Source organism: Bos javanicus, chromosome 17 (assembly GCF_032452875.1).
Source record: "Bos javanicus breed banteng chromosome 17, ARS-OSU_banteng_1.0, whole genome shotgun sequence".
NCBI classification, from domain to species: domain Eukaryota; kingdom Metazoa; phylum Chordata; class Mammalia; order Artiodactyla; family Bovidae; genus Bos; species Bos javanicus.
In genome coordinates, this window is record NC_083884.1 from 46,662,498 (window position 1) to 46,680,543 (window position 18,046).

At 48.6% G+C, this 18,046-nt stretch overlaps 1 protein-coding gene and 1 non-coding gene across 3 annotated transcripts in view; one reads left to right on the forward strand and one right to left on the reverse strand.

The window, feature by feature from the left end:
* Positions 1 to 18,046, reverse strand: part of ADGRD1 (adhesion G protein-coupled receptor D1) — a 176,890-nt gene that overhangs the window by 124,852 nt on the left and 33,992 nt on the right. For both annotated transcript variants that reach the window (XM_061384498.1, XM_061384499.1), the window contains 6 exons: positions 15,734 to 15,798; positions 14,866 to 15,021; positions 11,626 to 11,685; positions 8,532 to 8,649; positions 7,187 to 7,297; positions 5,298 to 5,373 (listed from right to left, as the gene is read on the reverse strand). In XM_061384498.1, the coding sequence (XP_061240482.1) occupies positions 5,298 to 5,373; positions 7,187 to 7,297; positions 8,532 to 8,649; positions 11,626 to 11,685; positions 14,866 to 15,021; positions 15,734 to 15,798 (586 nt within the window). The remainder of the gene's footprint in view (positions 1 to 5,297; positions 5,374 to 7,186; positions 7,298 to 8,531; positions 8,650 to 11,625; positions 11,686 to 14,865; positions 15,022 to 15,733; positions 15,799 to 18,046) is intronic.
* Positions 10,764 to 10,837, forward strand: TRNAC-ACA (transfer RNA cysteine (anticodon ACA)). Its single transcript has one exon. It is a non-coding gene; the product is annotated as a tRNA-Cys (tRNA).

Consider the following 18,046-nt stretch of genomic DNA (forward strand, 5'->3'; position numbering starts at 1 on the left):
GCGCTGCAACTGGAGAAAAAGCCCACACAGCAGTGAAAATTCAGCACAGCCAATATATAATAAAGTAGTTCAGTGGGGCCTCTCAAGAGACAATGGCAAGAACCAGAATCTCTGCCCCAATCAAGACCCTCCCCTCCAAACCTTGCATTGCAAGAGTCATGCCAACAGAAAATGCTAGAACAGTGCACCTAGATTCCCAGCTCCTACCATTCTGCCATTTTTGCTTTGTCTGGCATCTCTCTCTCTCTTTCTCTCTCTCTCTCACACACACACACACACACACACACACACACACACACACACCTTCTTTTTGCTGAATCATCAGAAAGTACATCATGACACTCCACCTCTAAATACTTTAAGTGTATCTTCTAAAAATAAAGACTGCCTCCTACATAACCACCCTATCCATCACCACGCTCAGAAATCTGACCCAGCTTCAACCCGTGATCTGGTGCCCGGTCCACAGTCCAGCGTCCTCAGTGTCCCCAGGGTGTCTGTCAGAGCTCTGCTTTCCTGTCAAGGAAGGGGCAGCATCCATTTAGTCACCATGTCCTCCCAGTCCCCTCTGACCTGGAACAGGCCCTGCTCCTGTCACTGCTTCCACTGCATGTACGTGTGACAGTCCAAACCGAGGCTTTACGAAACAGCCCTTGACTGTTTCTTCATGGGGAGCATCAGGCCGAGCATCTGGGGGCAGGATGACTCTTGCCACTGCCTCCTATCGGGGGATGCAGTACATCAGCCTGCCCCAATGCCCGTGAGACTGAGCATAACCCCTTGACTAAAGTGGTCTCTGCTCTCCAGGATGTTCTCACATAGTGATTAACAGGTACCTTGTGGGACAACAGGGAAGAACCCTGTCTCCACACAATCCCTCGCCCAGGGGTGTCAGCATTGAGGATGACTGCCCGAATCAGCTGCTATACCGAGGGCTGCTACACAGTGATTCTGACCCTGTCCTTCCTTCTACCTGGATGGCTTGGCTTTACAAAGACGTGAAGACGGGAATTCCCTGGAGGACCAGCAGTTAAGACACCATGCTTCCAATGCAGGGCACAAGGGTTCAATTCCTGGCCAGGGAGCTCCCACATGCCTCACAGCATGGCCAAAAATAAATGAAAACATATAGCATTAAAAGTAAAAAGAAATGCAGACATTAAAGTTAAAGTCTACCCCCTGGAACATATCCTTCTGAAGCACAAGTGAGTCCATCACTGAGAGGCTGAAATCCAGAGGCCCGAGTCCCAGCCCTGAAGTCAAGGAGTCCCATCCCTTCTGAGTCCCAGGCCCATCTATGGAGGAGGAGCAGGTGACTCTGCGCCCTGTCCAGATCAGATCACTGGTTTGAAGGAACAGCTGTCCCAGCTGCCCACATGGCAGATGAACTGAACATTTCTCATCACTATTGGGCCAGAGACAGGGACCTCAGAGGATCCCTTGTGTCCAGGCCCATGCAGGGACAAAGGACACCCCCATCCAGGACCTGTGGATGGTCAGTCATTGCCCCAGGGCAGACATCAGTGGGGCCCGAATGGTCAACAGAGGACAGGTGGGGGGAAGAGCCCATCCAGCCCTGTCACCCTCCTATCCCATTAATCTCATGTGCTGACTCCACACCCCAGGCAGGTTTAAAGGATGTCACGATTCCACCACATCCTTTCAACCTCACACCCAAAAAACATAAATGTGTGAGGGTAATAACACACAAAACTAAAGTGGAATGACGTCAGCTGTGCAAGCAAGTGGGAACACCAGAACATTATCAAGGCGATTGCACTAATCTGCTTCTAATTGTGCATGGAATTTGATAATTATCTTAAAGGCAGAGAATGGGAGAACAGCCAAGCATCTTATGCAATGACAAAGGAAGAGCTTACATATGTTCAAGGGCACCAAGCTTTACTTAAACCATTAACTCAGAGCTCACAGAAGTCCTCAGAAATCAGGACAATCGTCCTATCTTAGAAAGAAGCAAGCAGGCAGAGAGACCACCAGGCTTGTGTCAAGTTCACCAGCTGGGCGGGGTGGCCAACTGGGAGTAAAAAGCCAGGAGCCTGGCTCCAAGTCTGCGTGTGAACCACAGCTGGCATCACCCCTGTGCCACCTTGTGCTACAGGAGCTAAGACAACAAATATAGGGACCACACTTGATGAGCCCACAGGGTGATTCTTTCTGAGGTTAATGTTGACAACAAGACATCTTTGCATCACGTGTTAACCTTAGAACTGAAGACCCAACACCTGAAAAATAAGTGGTCATCATCATAAAATCATTCTGTTTTGACTTCAGGAAAATAACTGAACACTTGTATTCATTGCTGGCAGAGTTCAGAGGTCCATGTTTCAGTGGGTAGAGGGCTGTGAGTTGGGGGGTTCTTTGCCTGTGTCAGTCTCCCAGCCCACAACTTGCAGAGGGTGTGAGAGCAGATCATGGCGCCCTGGGTCCTGAGGCTCCAGGGAGTCCTGCCTGGAGACCCCTGGGCAGCGAGAGTAGGAGAGGGATGGGAGGGTTGGACCCCTTAGGATCAGATTTTTGGCACCAGGGAACAGTTTTGTAGAAGACAATTTTTCCATGAACAAGGGGTGGGGTTAAGGGACGGTCTTGGAATAATTCAAGTGTATTACATTTATTGTTCACTTTATATTATTATTACATCAGCTCTACCTCAGATCATCAGGCAGTAGATCCTGGAGGTTGGAGACCCCTGCTTAGGATGGAGGATAATCACACCTGGTGGTCAAGCTTTAAGAATGGGGTTCGACTCCCCACAGCAGGGCAGACTTAGCCTTGTCCCCGTCCCTGCGGCCAGCACTGATACAACAGTGTCCACCAGGGCTGTGCAAACCATAGGTACTGCCTGGCCTTGTAAATAAGATTTATTGGCACTCAGCCACCCTCATTTCTTTATGTATTGTCCAGGGCTGCCTTTACACAGCAGATGTGACAGAAACAGTATAGCAGGTAAAGCCAAAAATATTAACCATCTGGACCTTTATGCAAAACTTTGCCAACACCCAGAGAGAGTGTGTTTCTGGTCACAGTGAATCAGAGTACCCACTGCCATGTGTAACCCTCTGCTGCTGCTGCTGCTTCAGTCATGTCCAACTCTGTGCGACCCCATAGAAGGCAGCCCACCAGGCTCCCCCGTCCCTAGGACTCTCCAGACAAGAACACTGGAGTGGGTTGCCATTTCCTTCTCTGATGCATGAAAGTGAAAAGTGAAAGTGAAGTCGCTCAGTTGTGTCCGACTCTTAGCGACCCCATGGACTGCAGCCGACCAGGGTCCTCTGTCCATGGATTTTCCAGGCAAGAGTACTGGAGTGGGGTGCCATCGCCTTCTCTGTGTGTAACCCTCAGTTCTGCCTTTGTCCCCTTTTCCAAGGATGAGGGGCGCTGCAGATGTGGTATAAACATGGTCCTCCCCACACCCTTACTCCAACCCACAGAAGGATTTGGCCATCCCCAGGAATATACATTTTTATCGATTTCACTGAAAAGTCTGTTTCAGTCTGAACCTTCAGCAGTGAGAGAGGTAAATATATAAATTGGGGCTAAGGCTGGGTCCACTATTCATTCATACTCTTGGGTTTGGAGAAATTTCCCTCAAATAGTCTAGAGGGCATATTTCCGAGGAAAGCCAGTTGCTTCGTTTGTGACTTTCCTGAAGAATTCTGGAAAGCACACCCAGGGTGCCAGGTTAAAAGTGAACCCGACAACCTGCAGGCTTTCCCCGGCAATCACGCCCAGAACAAGGCTTCCCTCCAAGTCAGCGAAACCACGACTGCCTGCTTCCCCCAGGCCTAGCCTAGGGTTTTGTACCAAGAGCTGGTCCCTGGTATCAGATGGGAGAAGAGTCTTCCTCTGAGAGAGCCCACGATAACAGGACTATTTGCATCATTAGAAAGTATTTATCATTTCTCGTTTATCTGTAGGCGGTTAAAAATAGCTGCCTGCTTTCCATCACACAGGCCTCCAAATACCCAGCAGCGGCACCAGTGTCTGAAACCCGCCCCCGCAGCGCCTTCCCATCAGCAGAGATAGTGAGCTTGCAGGAACACGCTCTCTCATACTATCAGCTCTTCCAGGCGTGGTCCTCGCAGGGCAGCCAAACGGGGCCTCGTTGGGGCCAGGGGTGGAGGCGCTGCGCGGCTCCCTCTGAGATGCACAGCTCTGTCTCCAGGAACCTTTTCAGAGCCTCCACTCTGGGCCGGGTGCTGTGCCAGACACCCGGGAAGACAGATGGACCAGAGCCTGCCTGCTGCCCTCTGCAGGGCCCCTGTCTAGGGCGGATCTTCGGCCAACAGAAACGGCTTTGCCTTCCAAACATTAACTGTACAAATGGGCCCCTTGGGCTCTTGGGTTCATACCTCATTGGCAATTTCTCTGCCCCGGCCCTAGGCTCTGCTTCCCTGTCCCCTCCAAGGGACCCCTTGAAAGGGAGGAACAGGTCCCACGCCTAATCTTTGCTGGGGGAACCAGCCCCTCCCTGTGGTCTCAGTACAGCTGATCCACCCCCAAATCCTAGAAGGTCATGTGAACAGACCTGGCCAATGAGAGAGCAGGATCCTCTCGCGCCATGACTGGGGCCAGGATGGGCACGTGACCCAAGTTGGCCAATCACAATCTTCCCTAGATTTCTAATGAAACTGACTTTTCATTCATGAAAGACAATTACTTTCCTTCTTGAGATCTCAGGACCCAAACCCATGTGGGTCTGAATCTACGGGAGCCAGCAATGCCTCTATGAAGGGGCTTGCCAGGAAATGAGTTGACATGGAGGAGAGCAGAGGCAGGGAAAGGAAAGACCAGGTCAAAGCACTATCTTCTGGGTCCCTGGATCCAGCCATGCTCGAAGCTGACTACTCCTGCCCTTCTTAGTCCCATGAGCCCTCAGTTCCCTTCTGTCTAAGCTGTTATATCCAACACAGTCTTGACTGATGTAGGCATGTGCTGCTCGTTTCCCATTCTACAAAAGTGGAAACTGAGGCTCAGAGGGGTTAACTGACTTGTCCAAGGTCACACAGTTCCAAGTGGAATGGTCACTCAGCCGGTGCTCCTGACCACTGCACTATCAGCCCAGGCCCCTGAGGCTTGCTGAAGCCCCAGTGTAGGCATCCCTGCATCTTCTTCTTTTGCTCGAACAGAGAAGCACCAGGCACTGGCACCACAAGTTCTCTGATAACAATACTGCATGAGCCTCTGGTGGCAGGGAGGTGGGGGTGTCCCAGTGATCTGCTACCCAGCAAACAGGCACCACCTCCCCACTCCATGCTACATGGTCCCCAGAAACTCACTTGGTGCTCGCCGGCTGGATGTTGCTCAAGTAATAGTGCACCGAATGGTAGAGAAGCCCCACGATGGTGGTCCAGGCTGGGGAAAGAGCAGACGACCAGACATCTGTCAGCATCCCCAGTGATAAACAAGAGAAACACAAAACCCCCATCAAAAGTGCTTGCCCAGCAACACACAGTGTAGACCTCAGACCTGGGAACCCAGCAGCTCCTCAAGGGCAAGGGGAGGGACATTCAGGGGCAGAACTGACTACGAGGACAGAGTTTGAGAAGAGATTCCACTCCACCCTTCAACTGTGAATGCAACCACGGCAACCACTCCCTGCTCCGCCCCGAGCCAGCTCTGGACACATAGATGCTACAACTCTTGGCGGAGAGTGGGTGGCTGGGCGGGGAGACATTCCAGGAACACCACGCACCTCCGAAGGCAGAGCCCGGTCGAGCTGTGGTTGGCGGTTCCAGGCAAGAGCACTGCAGCCATGAGCGTATGTCAGGGGCTATCTGTGCTTGCAGTATTTACAGCAATCTCAGCACTCCAGTGAGGCAGCGGATGCAGGATTTACAAGTCACCCAGACACCTGGCACTCCTTCTGCTGGGTCCCACCTCTCTGTGCTATTCCAACTTGGAAACAGGAATCATCCATTCTGTTACCTCCCTCTGCTAGCTTAATAGGAGGTTGGGAGGAGCAAGTCCCACAATGCTTCCTGAGTTCTTCAGGATATCTGTTGAGTGTGTTGAAATTTCAGGAATATATATTAACAATTCACGTCACATTTACGACGGGCCAGGTACTGGTGTAAGAGCTGTCTCTTCTAATGCTCACCACAAAATATTGGGGCAGATACTAAGACTGTCCCCTAAGTCACAGATGAGGAAACGGAGGCCAGGCAGGTTCAGTAACTTGCCCAGTTGAGTGGCTGAACTGGGATTCGAGCCCAGGAATTTCAGCCACGGAGTGGGTGCTTGTGACCAGTTAGTTCTACTGCCAAGTGTGAGAAGTTTCCATGTGGGCAGACCACACGAGGCTGTGATCTTGCTGATTCTGACAGTCATGCGGGCACATGAGATGAGACCCCACGTGCAGTGGTATGCATTAGGTCAACCCTGGCATTGCCCCTGGACCTCTCCCTTCTACAATTCACTCCGAGTGTGGGAGGACAGTCCCCTGAAAGAGGGACACCCCGACATCCCTGAGCACCCTTCACAAAGCAAACTAGAGGGTACAGGGAGCAGAGGTCAGCTCCCAAGGGCTGGGGAGTGAGAGCCCCGAGCTGGAGAGGGGACCACCACCCAGACTGGTCCTCAGTCTTGAAGGCAGAATGGGAAGAGCGTGGCCAGATGGTCAGGTGCCGAGAATCTACAACTCCCTTGACTTCCCAAGGTCCCTGGGACAGAGTGACATGCCTGCAGAGGCACAGTCATCTTTCAAGGGGCAGGGGGACAGTCATGATAGCAAAAATGGCCAGAGCCACCTGGGTCCCCCTAGAGAGTAATTGAGATCACCTTGGCTGCTGTCCCATCACTATCCTTGACTTCAACTTCCCAGGAGGAGAACCCCAGACTCCTGAGCAGATAAAATCCCTCACCCAGCCACCCAGCCAGAGGCCACCCCAGCAGGGAGGGGAGGTGGCCACATCAGCTCATGGTCCACTAAGAATCCTCCAGTGAGCAAGTGTAGAGTGCAGATTGCCAGCCTGCCTCCTCAGTCCCAGTGCACAAGGCTGGATTGTAGTCTGCATTATGAAGACATCTCAGGAGCATCAATGACACATGGTGTTCCCACCATGGAAACCTGGCCCCATCGGCACAGGGAGGAGGGCTGGGGCAGCCCCTCAGCCAGGTCACAGCTCACAGGCTGAGTCCCTCTGCAAGGGTCCCAAGCTGCACTCACCTTGGCTGTGGAAAGCCTCGTGGGGGATCTCAATGTAGTTCTGCCCCCGGGCTGGGAAGCGGTAGTGGGAGGAATTCATGGTCTTGGGGAGCACTTTGGCCACTGAAAAGTCTAAAACAAGCCAGAGAGAGGACGCTGTAGTCAGTCAACTCCAGGGCAGGAAACTGGGCTGTAAAATCCCATCTGCTTTTGCTTTTTTTTGACAGAATGAGCTCTCCTGGGGAGCGTAATTACCTTTAGGAAATAAGAACCTAAAAAATGAGTGTCCAGAGCAGTAATTGTGACCATGTGGCAGACCTGTCTGACTGCCACCCGCTGCGTGTGGGGGTGGGTGGGGCTCCTGGCCTGAGGTGACCCCTCTGCCCTCAGGGCAGCCCCTCAGCTTAAGATGCCTCAGCACTGACTGCATCCAATCTGGCAGGGAGACCCTGGTGCTGAGGGGCTCCTCCTCCTCACTGGGGACCCCACAAAACACAGGAAAATGAAATGCCCATGACATTCATCTTCTAAGTGAGGCAAAAGCATCACCACATGGAGGGACCTGCCTTAGCCGACAAACTCCCATTAAAGCCAACCCAAGTGAGTGAATGAAGCTTCCTTTCCAGAAGTGTGGCTCTGGTGATAAAGTATTAGGGTACCAAGTTTCCCGGGAGGCGCTAGTGGTAAAGAACCCGCCTTCCAACACAGGAGATGCAGGTCAGATCCCTGGGTCAGGAAGATCCCGTGGAGGAGTAAATGGCAACCCAGTCCAGTATTCTTGCCTGGAAACTCCCATGGACAGTGAAATCTGGCAGGCTATAATCCATGGGGTCGCAAAGAGTCGGACATGAATGAGCAACTTAGCATGCACACATGCTCCCTAGACACAGACTCTGAAAATATCAAGAACCATGATGTCCACTTGTAGGAGACCATGTGACCAATATCTTGGAGAAACCTGCAGCTGACCCTAGGGAACCTGGTACCCCACAGACACTCCAGGGGCTGCTGCTGCTCATCTCCTGCCCTGCACTGAGACAGCTGTCACCCGAGATGAATCTGGCCCTTAAGTCAGTCTCAAAGGCTCCCGTGGTCCTGTGTGTACATCCCAGCTGAGCATGGTTGTTCCGAGCTAACTCTGTCTTCCTCCAAAATGTCACTGCACATCAGACAATGTAGTTTAGGACAATGAAGAGGAGCATCTCCACTGATGGCATGTGAGGTTTGTGTGTACCTGGGCACACGGAAGAAAATGCAGGAGTGCAGCAAAATTCAACAAGCAGGTGGCATTGCCTGCACCCGCTGCTTCCACCCGCCCTCGCCTGCCACACAGCCAGCCTCACCCACACCCCCACTGCTGAGCTACCTGCCATGGACGAGGAACCCACGATGGCGACCTGGGGCTTGCTGGCCTGCAGGTTGTAAGTTATGTGGCTCATGACGGTGTCGATGGTGTCTATCAAGCCTGGCACCACAGCGCTGTCCTGAAACAACATCACGACAGGAAGGAGACGTGAAGATGGCGCTCACTAAGCACATGCATGAGTCGGAGGCATCAAACGCACAAACGCACAAGATCAAGCTTCAAGTTCACTGTCAACATTCCTGCAAAGGAGGACACCCAGCATTGGCTGAGTGATGTTTCCGGCCAAGCTCTGGCCTCACGACGACCAGATGAGAGGAGAAACAGTCACACCGCTGACCCATTTCACAGGCGCGGAGGTCTGACCGCTGAGGTCACCCAGCCCAGCAGAGCTCACACAACGTGAATACTGGCTGAGGTTGACCCCAGAGCATCACCAGAGCATCAGCTCCAAGGCTTCCACACTCAGACACAGAGTAACCGGACCTGGTCCTGGGTCCACTCTGAACTCACTGCGGACCTTGGCATCTCTCTGATCTGCACCCCCTACTCCATCCTCTTCTGCTTCATGAGGAGGGGGTTCATTGCTCCCAACACCCTCCAGGATGAAGACAGCAGTTCTGTCCTAATCTCCACAAAGGGGAGGGTACTTTGGAGGTGCCAGCACCCCAAGTCACCCCTGGCCTCCCTGACAAGCCTGGTGTGTCTCTTCCTTTTTCCAAGGGCCTCTCCACTCTGAGTCCGCAAAGCAGAGGTGATCCTAGTGGGCGCTGCCCCCAAGGAGGCAGGGAGTCCCTCCAGGACACCTTGTATCTCTGCAGCCCGCTCAGACTGGGCTGATTGCTCCTTATCCTCAGACACACGTCTAGCAGGGAGGGGGCATCTCAGTTCCCCTGAGGGTGTGGTGTGTGAATCTCTGCCATCACACCCCTCTCTCCTTCCCGCCCTTCTGAAAAAAGCATCCATCTGTTGCTAAGTGTCCCAGGCGTTCTCTCACAAACATATGCTCCATAAGAGTCTAATGAGCTGGAAATAGAACATGGAGGCCAATTTTAGATATTTCCTTTCAGGCCCATGGCCTGACTTCAATCAGCCAAGCACAGTTAAGCACATGAAAATCTGTGTTTCTGGCATGCAGTTCTGTTGGGTATGGCTGATTCATACCTTCCCTTAAACGCACAGTAGAGCCTGCCTGAGTCTGAATAGTTTCATGATTATTCATATTTTGTGGCAGAGCATTCAGAAAAAGTTCATGTGAAATGATGCTGAAAGTATATTTGCTCAGGTCCTCCTTGGCCATCTTCTGGGAGCTTTCTAGGTGGCAGTTCCGTCCCCCTGGAAATCATCAACTGTGGAGGACTGTGTCTTTTAAAACACAATTTGTTTCTAGGGAATATTATATTGATCTTAAGTTCATGACTGTTTTTCTCTTCCTTTGCCACTGTGAAGTCTCATCCCATTCTATTTGAAGCTGTTCAAATAAAAAGTTCAGGTGTAAATCTTGGAGCAATCTCACTCATAATAAGAAGGAGAGGTCATTCTGCCACAAACTGGCAGATAAGTTTTAAACATTATAGGAGTTCAGGAGAAGGAGTACTTTAAACAATGGTGTGCTTGCAGCCCTTCCAGGCAAGATAGTCAAGAGTTCTCCTCTTCCCCGCTTCTCCACCCCTGCTGGGCAACCCAGGAAGTCACATGTTGAAACAGTAGCCTCAGAAAATGGGCAGAGCCAGGAACCAGGTCACTGGGCAGAGAAGAGGCTCCCTGGGCTCACATCATATTTGGCATGGGTGAGAACGAAATGTCCACTGCATGGAGCCACTGGGATGGATAGTCCATTTGTTACTGCGACATAGCCTAACCTAGCCTGCTTATACAGCATTGCTGAAGAATGCTTAACATCATTAGGAAAGATCCTAAATAAAGAGAAACTGGTAAATTCAGATAGCATATTTATAGAATATATATGCACATAAGAATTGTATATAATTATATATAATTCCCTGGCAATCCAGTGGTTAAGACTCTGTGCTCTCACTACCAAGGGCGCAGGTTCAATCTCTGGTCAGGGAACTAAAATCCCACAAACCACATGTTGTGGCCAAAAAAGAGAGAGAGAAATTTCTATTATACACATATAAGAGAACTGAAAACTAGATTGTAAGAAATACATATATATATATGTGTGTGTGTATATATATATATATATATATATATATATATATATATAGGACTTCCCTGGTAGCTCAGACGGTAAAAGCATCTGCCTACAATGCAGGAGACCCAGGTTCGATCCCTGGGTCAGGAAGATCCCCTGGAGAAGGAAATGGCAACACGCTCCTGTACTCTTGCCTGGAAAATCCCATGGATGGAGGAGCCTGGTAGGCTATAGTCCATGGGGTCGCAAAGAATCAGACATGACTGAGCGACTCCATTTTCACTTTCACATATATATAAGAATATGAAAAATCATTATCACTCAGTCTGAGAATTTCAGGTGATTTTTATTTTATATGTATTTATCTGCATTTTCTAACTACTCCAAACATATTCACTTGTTTTATTTCTTAAATAAGTAAAATCAGGAAAGTTATTTTTAAAAAGAAAAGAGAAAGCATTTCATTCTCCTAATTCTTTAGAGTACAGAGAAAAGGAGAAGCTGCTTTGATTTCTACATATAATCATTCATAATCATGAAGTGTATATTGTCACACGTTTGACTTTTCTCATTTAATACAGTGATCTTTAATCAAATATGTTTTATTATCATTCAACGACAATGTGATGGTAAAAAAAAAAAACTACTAAAATGATAAACAAGCATACATTCCTCATGAAGAAATCCAACCATTTCCCTGCTCTGTGTTGAGGACAGCACCATGTACTGATGTTTGCAGAGCTCTGATCCACAGAGAAAACACAGCATTGAAAATTAATCACATATCCTGTCAAAATGAGCTCTAATATCCCAGATGTCATGACTGAGAGATGCATCATTTCTCTTATAGATGTGAACTGGGCCATATTTATGCCACTTCAAGGAAGACAAAATGGTTCCCAAGGTACTTCTGAAGACCAAAATGTTCTTTTCTCTTACCTCTGATACAGCAGTCCAGCTGGGCAAACGAAGAACCTCTCCCACGGTGTTTAAGAAAGTCTAAAGGCAGACAGGATGACACTGCTTAGCATATATTCTTAAGCCTCAAAATCATAAGACCTTTCATTTTCTCATCTCCATCAACCACAGGCTGGGTTTTGCATATATACAGCAGTAAACGAAAATAGCTCTCATCAGTGCATCAGGTTATATTTACAAAGCACTTTGATAGATGGTATCTTATTTGCTCCAGGTGACACTCATTAGTCAGTGGCAAGTATTTACATCGCTGACTCCTGATCTAGAGCAGTTCATTTGAATAGAAATATAATGCAAGCCAAATTTTTGTTTTAGATTTTCTAGTGGCCACATTTTTAAAAGTTAAAAGAAAACAGGTGAAATTACTTTTTAATAATATATTTTACTTAGCCAAATATAGCTAAAATATCGCTTCAACATGCAATCAATATAAGAATCACCAGTTTGATATTTTACATTCATCTGTTACACTAAACTTAGAGCTCCAGTGTGTATTTACACTTTGATTTGAACTGGCCACAGTTCAAGTATTCAAGAGCCACGTGTGGCTAATGGCCACCTTATTACCCAGCATAAGAAATTCCTTTTCACTTTCTTGTTCAACTATTGGTGGTGAGAAGTCAAAACATCGTGGGAAATTGGCTAATGAATGCCAAAGATTTTTATTTCTCATTCAATCCCAATTGGTGGGGTTTGGGGTAAATCCACATGATTCCTCTACAGGACACTCAGAGTCAAGTATCCATCCCCACACGGCCCCCACCAGAGGTTTAAAACTGATGAGCCACAGGCTGCATCCGATTCATAAAGGTCTTTTATTTGGTTTGTACACAACTGCTTTTAAATTTGTTAGCTGCCCACTCTTCTTTTTTTTTAATGGGTGAGATTCCATTTTAAAATTCTGGGTTTTTGCTTTGCTTGCGAAATCAGAAGAAGTAAACATAATGGTTAAAATCAGGAGGCTCTCTAGAAGCTCACTGCTACTCCCCATGGGTGGGTATTCCCGGTGAGCCACAGTCTCTCCTCCTCCTTCTTGTCTGTCCGACCTAATATCCATTTACTTTGTTCCTCTGGCTCCTGAATGCATTTGATTTTGCTACCTCTGACACTGTCCAATGTATCTGAGGGGAAACAGGGGAATTGAAAGAGTAAATCACCCAGCTTTAACAGTTTCCTGTGTAGACTTGCATGGAATTTTATGTTCCCATATAGACATCCCTGCAAGACTATAGAAGGGCCTCAACCCTCCCTCTGGGTAGCCTCACTCCCACCCACTGAGCTCAATTGAAGAACCCGAAGTGCTTCCTGCAGGAAGCCTGGAAGTGCTTATACAGGGCTGTCTTGGCCCCGCCCATTTCTCCATATGATTGGCTGAGCCACCAAGCCAGTTCCGTTCCCTTGGCTGGTGATTGGTCTAGGCGTGGTCATGTCAGGGGAACTGCAGGGGAACCACGGGAAAGAATTTCCTGCCCTGAAAAGACAGAAGTGCCCCCTGCCTTTCCCTTTCCTCCTGGTCTTTGTCAGTGAGGTGTGGTGTTTGGAGCCATTTAAGTCACTTGGAAATAGAATAGAATGCCAAGGGAACTGCAATTGCCACCTAGACGCCTGCTGAAAGACTGAAGTAATCAAACCTGGAGTGAAGCAATTAAATGCCCCTATTTTAACAATACTTGGTCATATTACTGCTTACTTGCAACCAAAACCATTCTAACAGAGACAGACTTGGGTCATCGAAGTATCCCTATGTCACAGACTTGGAAACTGAGGCTTGAAAACAGCGTAGATCTAAGGGTTAAACCCAGGCTTGCCTGACTCCAGAGTCACTGAGCGGCTGCAGCTCAGGACACTTTTCAGACTCCATGGTCCATCTTCACCCTCTCAGTCCTGAGCCTCTTGGAAGCAGGAAGTAGTTCTTGGTCATCCTGGATCCCCAGAACTTACCACATTCTATGAATGAATGAACAAAATCTGAGAAGGCTTACTCTTGCTTCTCTCACCTGGGCAGGAGAGCTACTGGGACAAATGCCTCCTAGCAAATCAAGACGTCTTGTTTAATGAACACACGCTTTCCCGTGCTTCTTTGGCTGCTTCTTTGGGTTTGTCATCAGCAAGGAAACCAGGAAGGATTGAGAACTCTTAAAAAGTGCCAGAGTCATACTATGCACATAGGAGCCTTCTAAGAACCCAATAAAGTAAGTACTATTATCTCCCCATATCTCAGATGAGCAAAGTGAGGCAGAGATATAAAGTAACTTGACCAAGGGTGCACAGTAAGTAACCAGCAGAGAGATGTTCAGCCCAGCAATCAGACCCTATACATCCTGCTTTTAACCCTTATCTACACTTTTGAAGTATAATAGTCTCACATTCCTTTTCTCTGGATATCAGCAGCCAAGAGCCCTGTGCTGAGATTGAAGTTATCAGGCGCATACAAGCCCAGCATCCTCCTCTACCTTGACCTGGAAAGATCTTAAGGAGAATGTAAAGAGAAAGTACCTTGGTTCTCGTGCCATACACAGTGCATTCACTAAGTGTTTTCAATAACTTTGGGAATTCCCATTGAGATACGTGTCACAGCATTGGGGTCACACTATGACCCCATGGCTAAATCTGCCAAAGACCCAACTCTGCATTCTAGCTGTTGCCAAGGGAGGTAGCAGAGTTTAGAGCCAGAGTTGCAAATTCAAATGCCTACAGGGGTCAAGTGGAGCTCCCCTGGTGGCTCAAACAGTAAAGAATTTTTCTGCAATGCAGACCTGGGTTTGGTCCCTGGGTCAGGAAGATCCCCTGGAGGAGGGCTTTGGCAACCCACTCCAGTATTCTTGCCTGGAGAATCCCACAGACAGAGGAACCTGGTGGGTTGCAGTCCATAGGGTCACAGAATTGGACATGACTAAAGCGACTAGGCATGCGAAGGGACCAGGCAGATGGAGAGACAGGCCAGCCTGGCTGGACACTGGGAAAAGGAGATGAAGAGTCGAGTCTCATCTGAAGGAAGTTCCACCGAGCTGTGTAGAGCTGACTACACAGTGTGTAGTCCACGCCGTCTGGCTATTCATGAGAATTCTGAAATCCAGGCTTCTATATAAAAGCTTCTGATTTTTTCAGCTCCATGTAGGTCAAACAAGACACACTTGTCAGCCATGGTCTGGCAGTTTGCCATCCCTGATCTACTAGGCACAGAAATCACATAGCCTTTACCTTGGTGAGGTTGAATGCCGTCTCCTCTGAGAGGGATTTATTGGGTAAGCTGAGGGACATATTTTGAAGGTAACTCAGAACAACTCCAGGACGCCGGAAGTTTTTCCTCTCCTCTGTCAAGTTGGTTATGATGGGATGGTAGGCATCGGTGGGCGCCTGAAGAAATCAGTGACACAAGTTCCTGTTAAGAACTAAAGCCAAGATGTCTACAGAAGTTCAGTCTGTCCTTTGGGCCTCATACTTCTCACACCATAATAATCATGATGACAGCACTTCCTATATGCTCTTGTGACCATTTAACATATATTAACGTTTCATCCTTACAACAACCTCATGAAATACACACGCGATTGATAGATGAAACTAAGCATGGAGAGGCTTATGCAGAAATAAATGAGAGAACTGGGATTTGAACCCAAACAGGTGGTTCTGAGTCTGTTCCTTCACTATTACATTAAAGTTCTCATGGAAGGAAAATTGATTGATTACAAATGCTCATATCAGAAGGGAACACTTTCTAAAGGAATGGACCCTTCCTCAAACATCAGAAGAAGATGGTGCAGAGAGAAGCTAAGTGTCCAGGCCACCTCCTTCTCGCTCTCCAGTCATGGTGCCAAGTGCACCAAGAAACAGCCTCATGTTGGGTGATCCCTGGTAAGTCTTGTTGACTCCATGTGGGCACCTGAGGCTACAGGTCACGGGGAGCCAAGGGTCTTCCCTTTAGTCATGTTGAGCATCAAGAATTAGTGCTAACGCTGGCTACCAAGACAGAGCCAGTCAGTCTAATGGGATCCCCACTCTCCTGGCACATAGTCCAAGCAAAAAGACATCACCAAGATGGGGGGCAAAACTAAACACATCTGCTCACCATGGTGTTCACTGTGGGTGTCACGGAGAAGCTGGGTGATGTTGAAGACAGCGAAAGCTGCTCTCCTGGAAAAAAAGAAATAATAATAATACTTAATTAAGGACTGAAACATGGTCACTTCGTTCACCTTCAGGAAGGCCTATTCGGTTTTTTTTTTAACAAAAATCTACCAGTTTCAGACACAAACTAAGAGACACTGAGAACGCTGTGAGTAGGAATGTTTCTGGAAAGATAAAGGTGTAATAAATCAGCCAAATGGGGAGATTGTATGGATTTTCACAGATCAAATTATTTTTCTATTTATAGTCTAAATTGCTTGGAAACACCCTTCAGGCAAAACATCATATAAAAAGATGATTTCATACAAGCTTGCACCAATTTCAAATAAATAAAAAAGCAAAAGAAATGGATTTCCATCACCCTGTGGACTAGTTAGACATAAAATACAGAGGGTTGTGAATCACTGGGCTGGGACAGACAGGGAACCTGGACCCTTCCCTTCCAGCAAGATGACACTGGAACACAGTCCAGTGGTGGGGAGACCATCTTCTTGAGCCCCTCCCATCCCAAGGATTCTATTCAAAGACCCCATGTGGTCAGTTATGAATGCCCACAATCAGAAAGACATCCAAAACCAAAGATGTAGCCATGGGACTTCCCTGGTGGTCCGGTGGTTAAGAATCCACCTTGCAATGCAAGAGACACAGGTTCAACCCCTGGTCTCGGAAGCTCCCCCATGCCACAGGGCAACTAAGTGCTCGAGCTGCAACTCCTGAAGCCCTCTCGCCTAGAGCCCCTGCTCTGCAACAAGAGAAACCAGCACAATGAGAAGCCTGAACGCCGCAAGGAAGAGTAGCCTCCACTCACCACGACCAGAGAGAATTCGTGCACAGCAACGAAGACCCAGCACAGGCAAAAAGAAACAAGACAAAACATGCGCCATGATTTAATGTTTTCTGCCTGTTTGTCACCAGCTAAGGGATTAGGAGAAGGGCCCCCTCCAGACAGGTCACCCAGGGAAATGCTCTCCCTTTGGGCACCTGTAGCCTAGCTCACAGCTTCATGTACAGACAGATCTTTATGTACAGGTTCTACCCTGTCCTGTGGGCACAGCACCACAGCAGCTGGATTTCAGCCTCAGTTGTCTGAGCACAGCTGCCCTGAACCCAGCTGAGCTGGACTAAGTAATGGTCCAGGAGCCCCACACCAGGTCTTTAGGGGTCTTTGAGGGACACTTTTCAATACAGGATTTACATCATGGCCTCTGTCTTCAGAACCAAATCCCCAAAGTGATGTGGGATTAGGAGTCCAGTTCTGGTTCAGTAAAGGTAGGGCTGAAGCCCCCAGGATACACAAGTATTAAGAGAACACTTCTCCAGTCTCCCAAAATCGCACAGAGCCCTCCCCAAATGTGAAGAGTGAGGGTGAACACACACACGTGATTCAGTTGCAGGGACTTCCTGATACACTGCACTGTGGCAGCAGGGGGGTGGAGGGGTGGGGTGGAGGTGGGGATGAGGAGACTGACAGGCCACATCCCTGAGGCCAGAGATGTCCTGGTGACAGGTTTTGCTGTGACAGCTAAAAGGGCCAGGAACATTAAAGCCTCTTTCCAGTGATGCTAAAACAGTAAGCTCCTGGGGAGGCAGGAGTCGTTTGAGACTCTCAATAACACAAGTACAGATGCTATCTTGGTCTCTAGGTGACAAATCTCGGAATCTTAGGCAATAAACTGCTGTCGATTGATATCCTTTTTCCTCCTAAAGGACGGTATATTTTGTCTTGTGTCACCTCTGTGAAAGGGAATGAATTCTGTTTTCTCAGTGAAAGATGGAGACATCAGAGGCTGCTGTGGATATAGGCTGGTTTTGCTTGCACAGTGGCTCCGAGATCAGCGCCCTGACTGTGCTCTGGAGGGGGACTGGTGGGGGGAGCCCTGACCTCACTGCCATTTCAGTGGGGTGGCCTGTGAGCCAGGCTTAAGCCAATCAGCATATTCCACATCCCCACCCACAGTAATTGGTTTGTGGTCAGTGTGGGCCAACAACAGTGATGGCCAGCCGGGTTGTAGTGGATGACAGAAAAAAGAAGCTCCTTGTTTCCTGCTAAGGTTTCGTGGGGATAGGGGGGTGGGGGGGAGGAATGTGCTCCTGGAGGGAATGGCAGCCATCCTGGCACCACAAGAAAACAAAAGAAGGCAAAGTCCAAAACAGATTCCCTAGTGACATCACTTGAGCCACAAAAGGTCACATATTATATGACTCCATTTATACGGACTATCCAGGATAGGTAAATCCACAGAGAAGGTAAGTT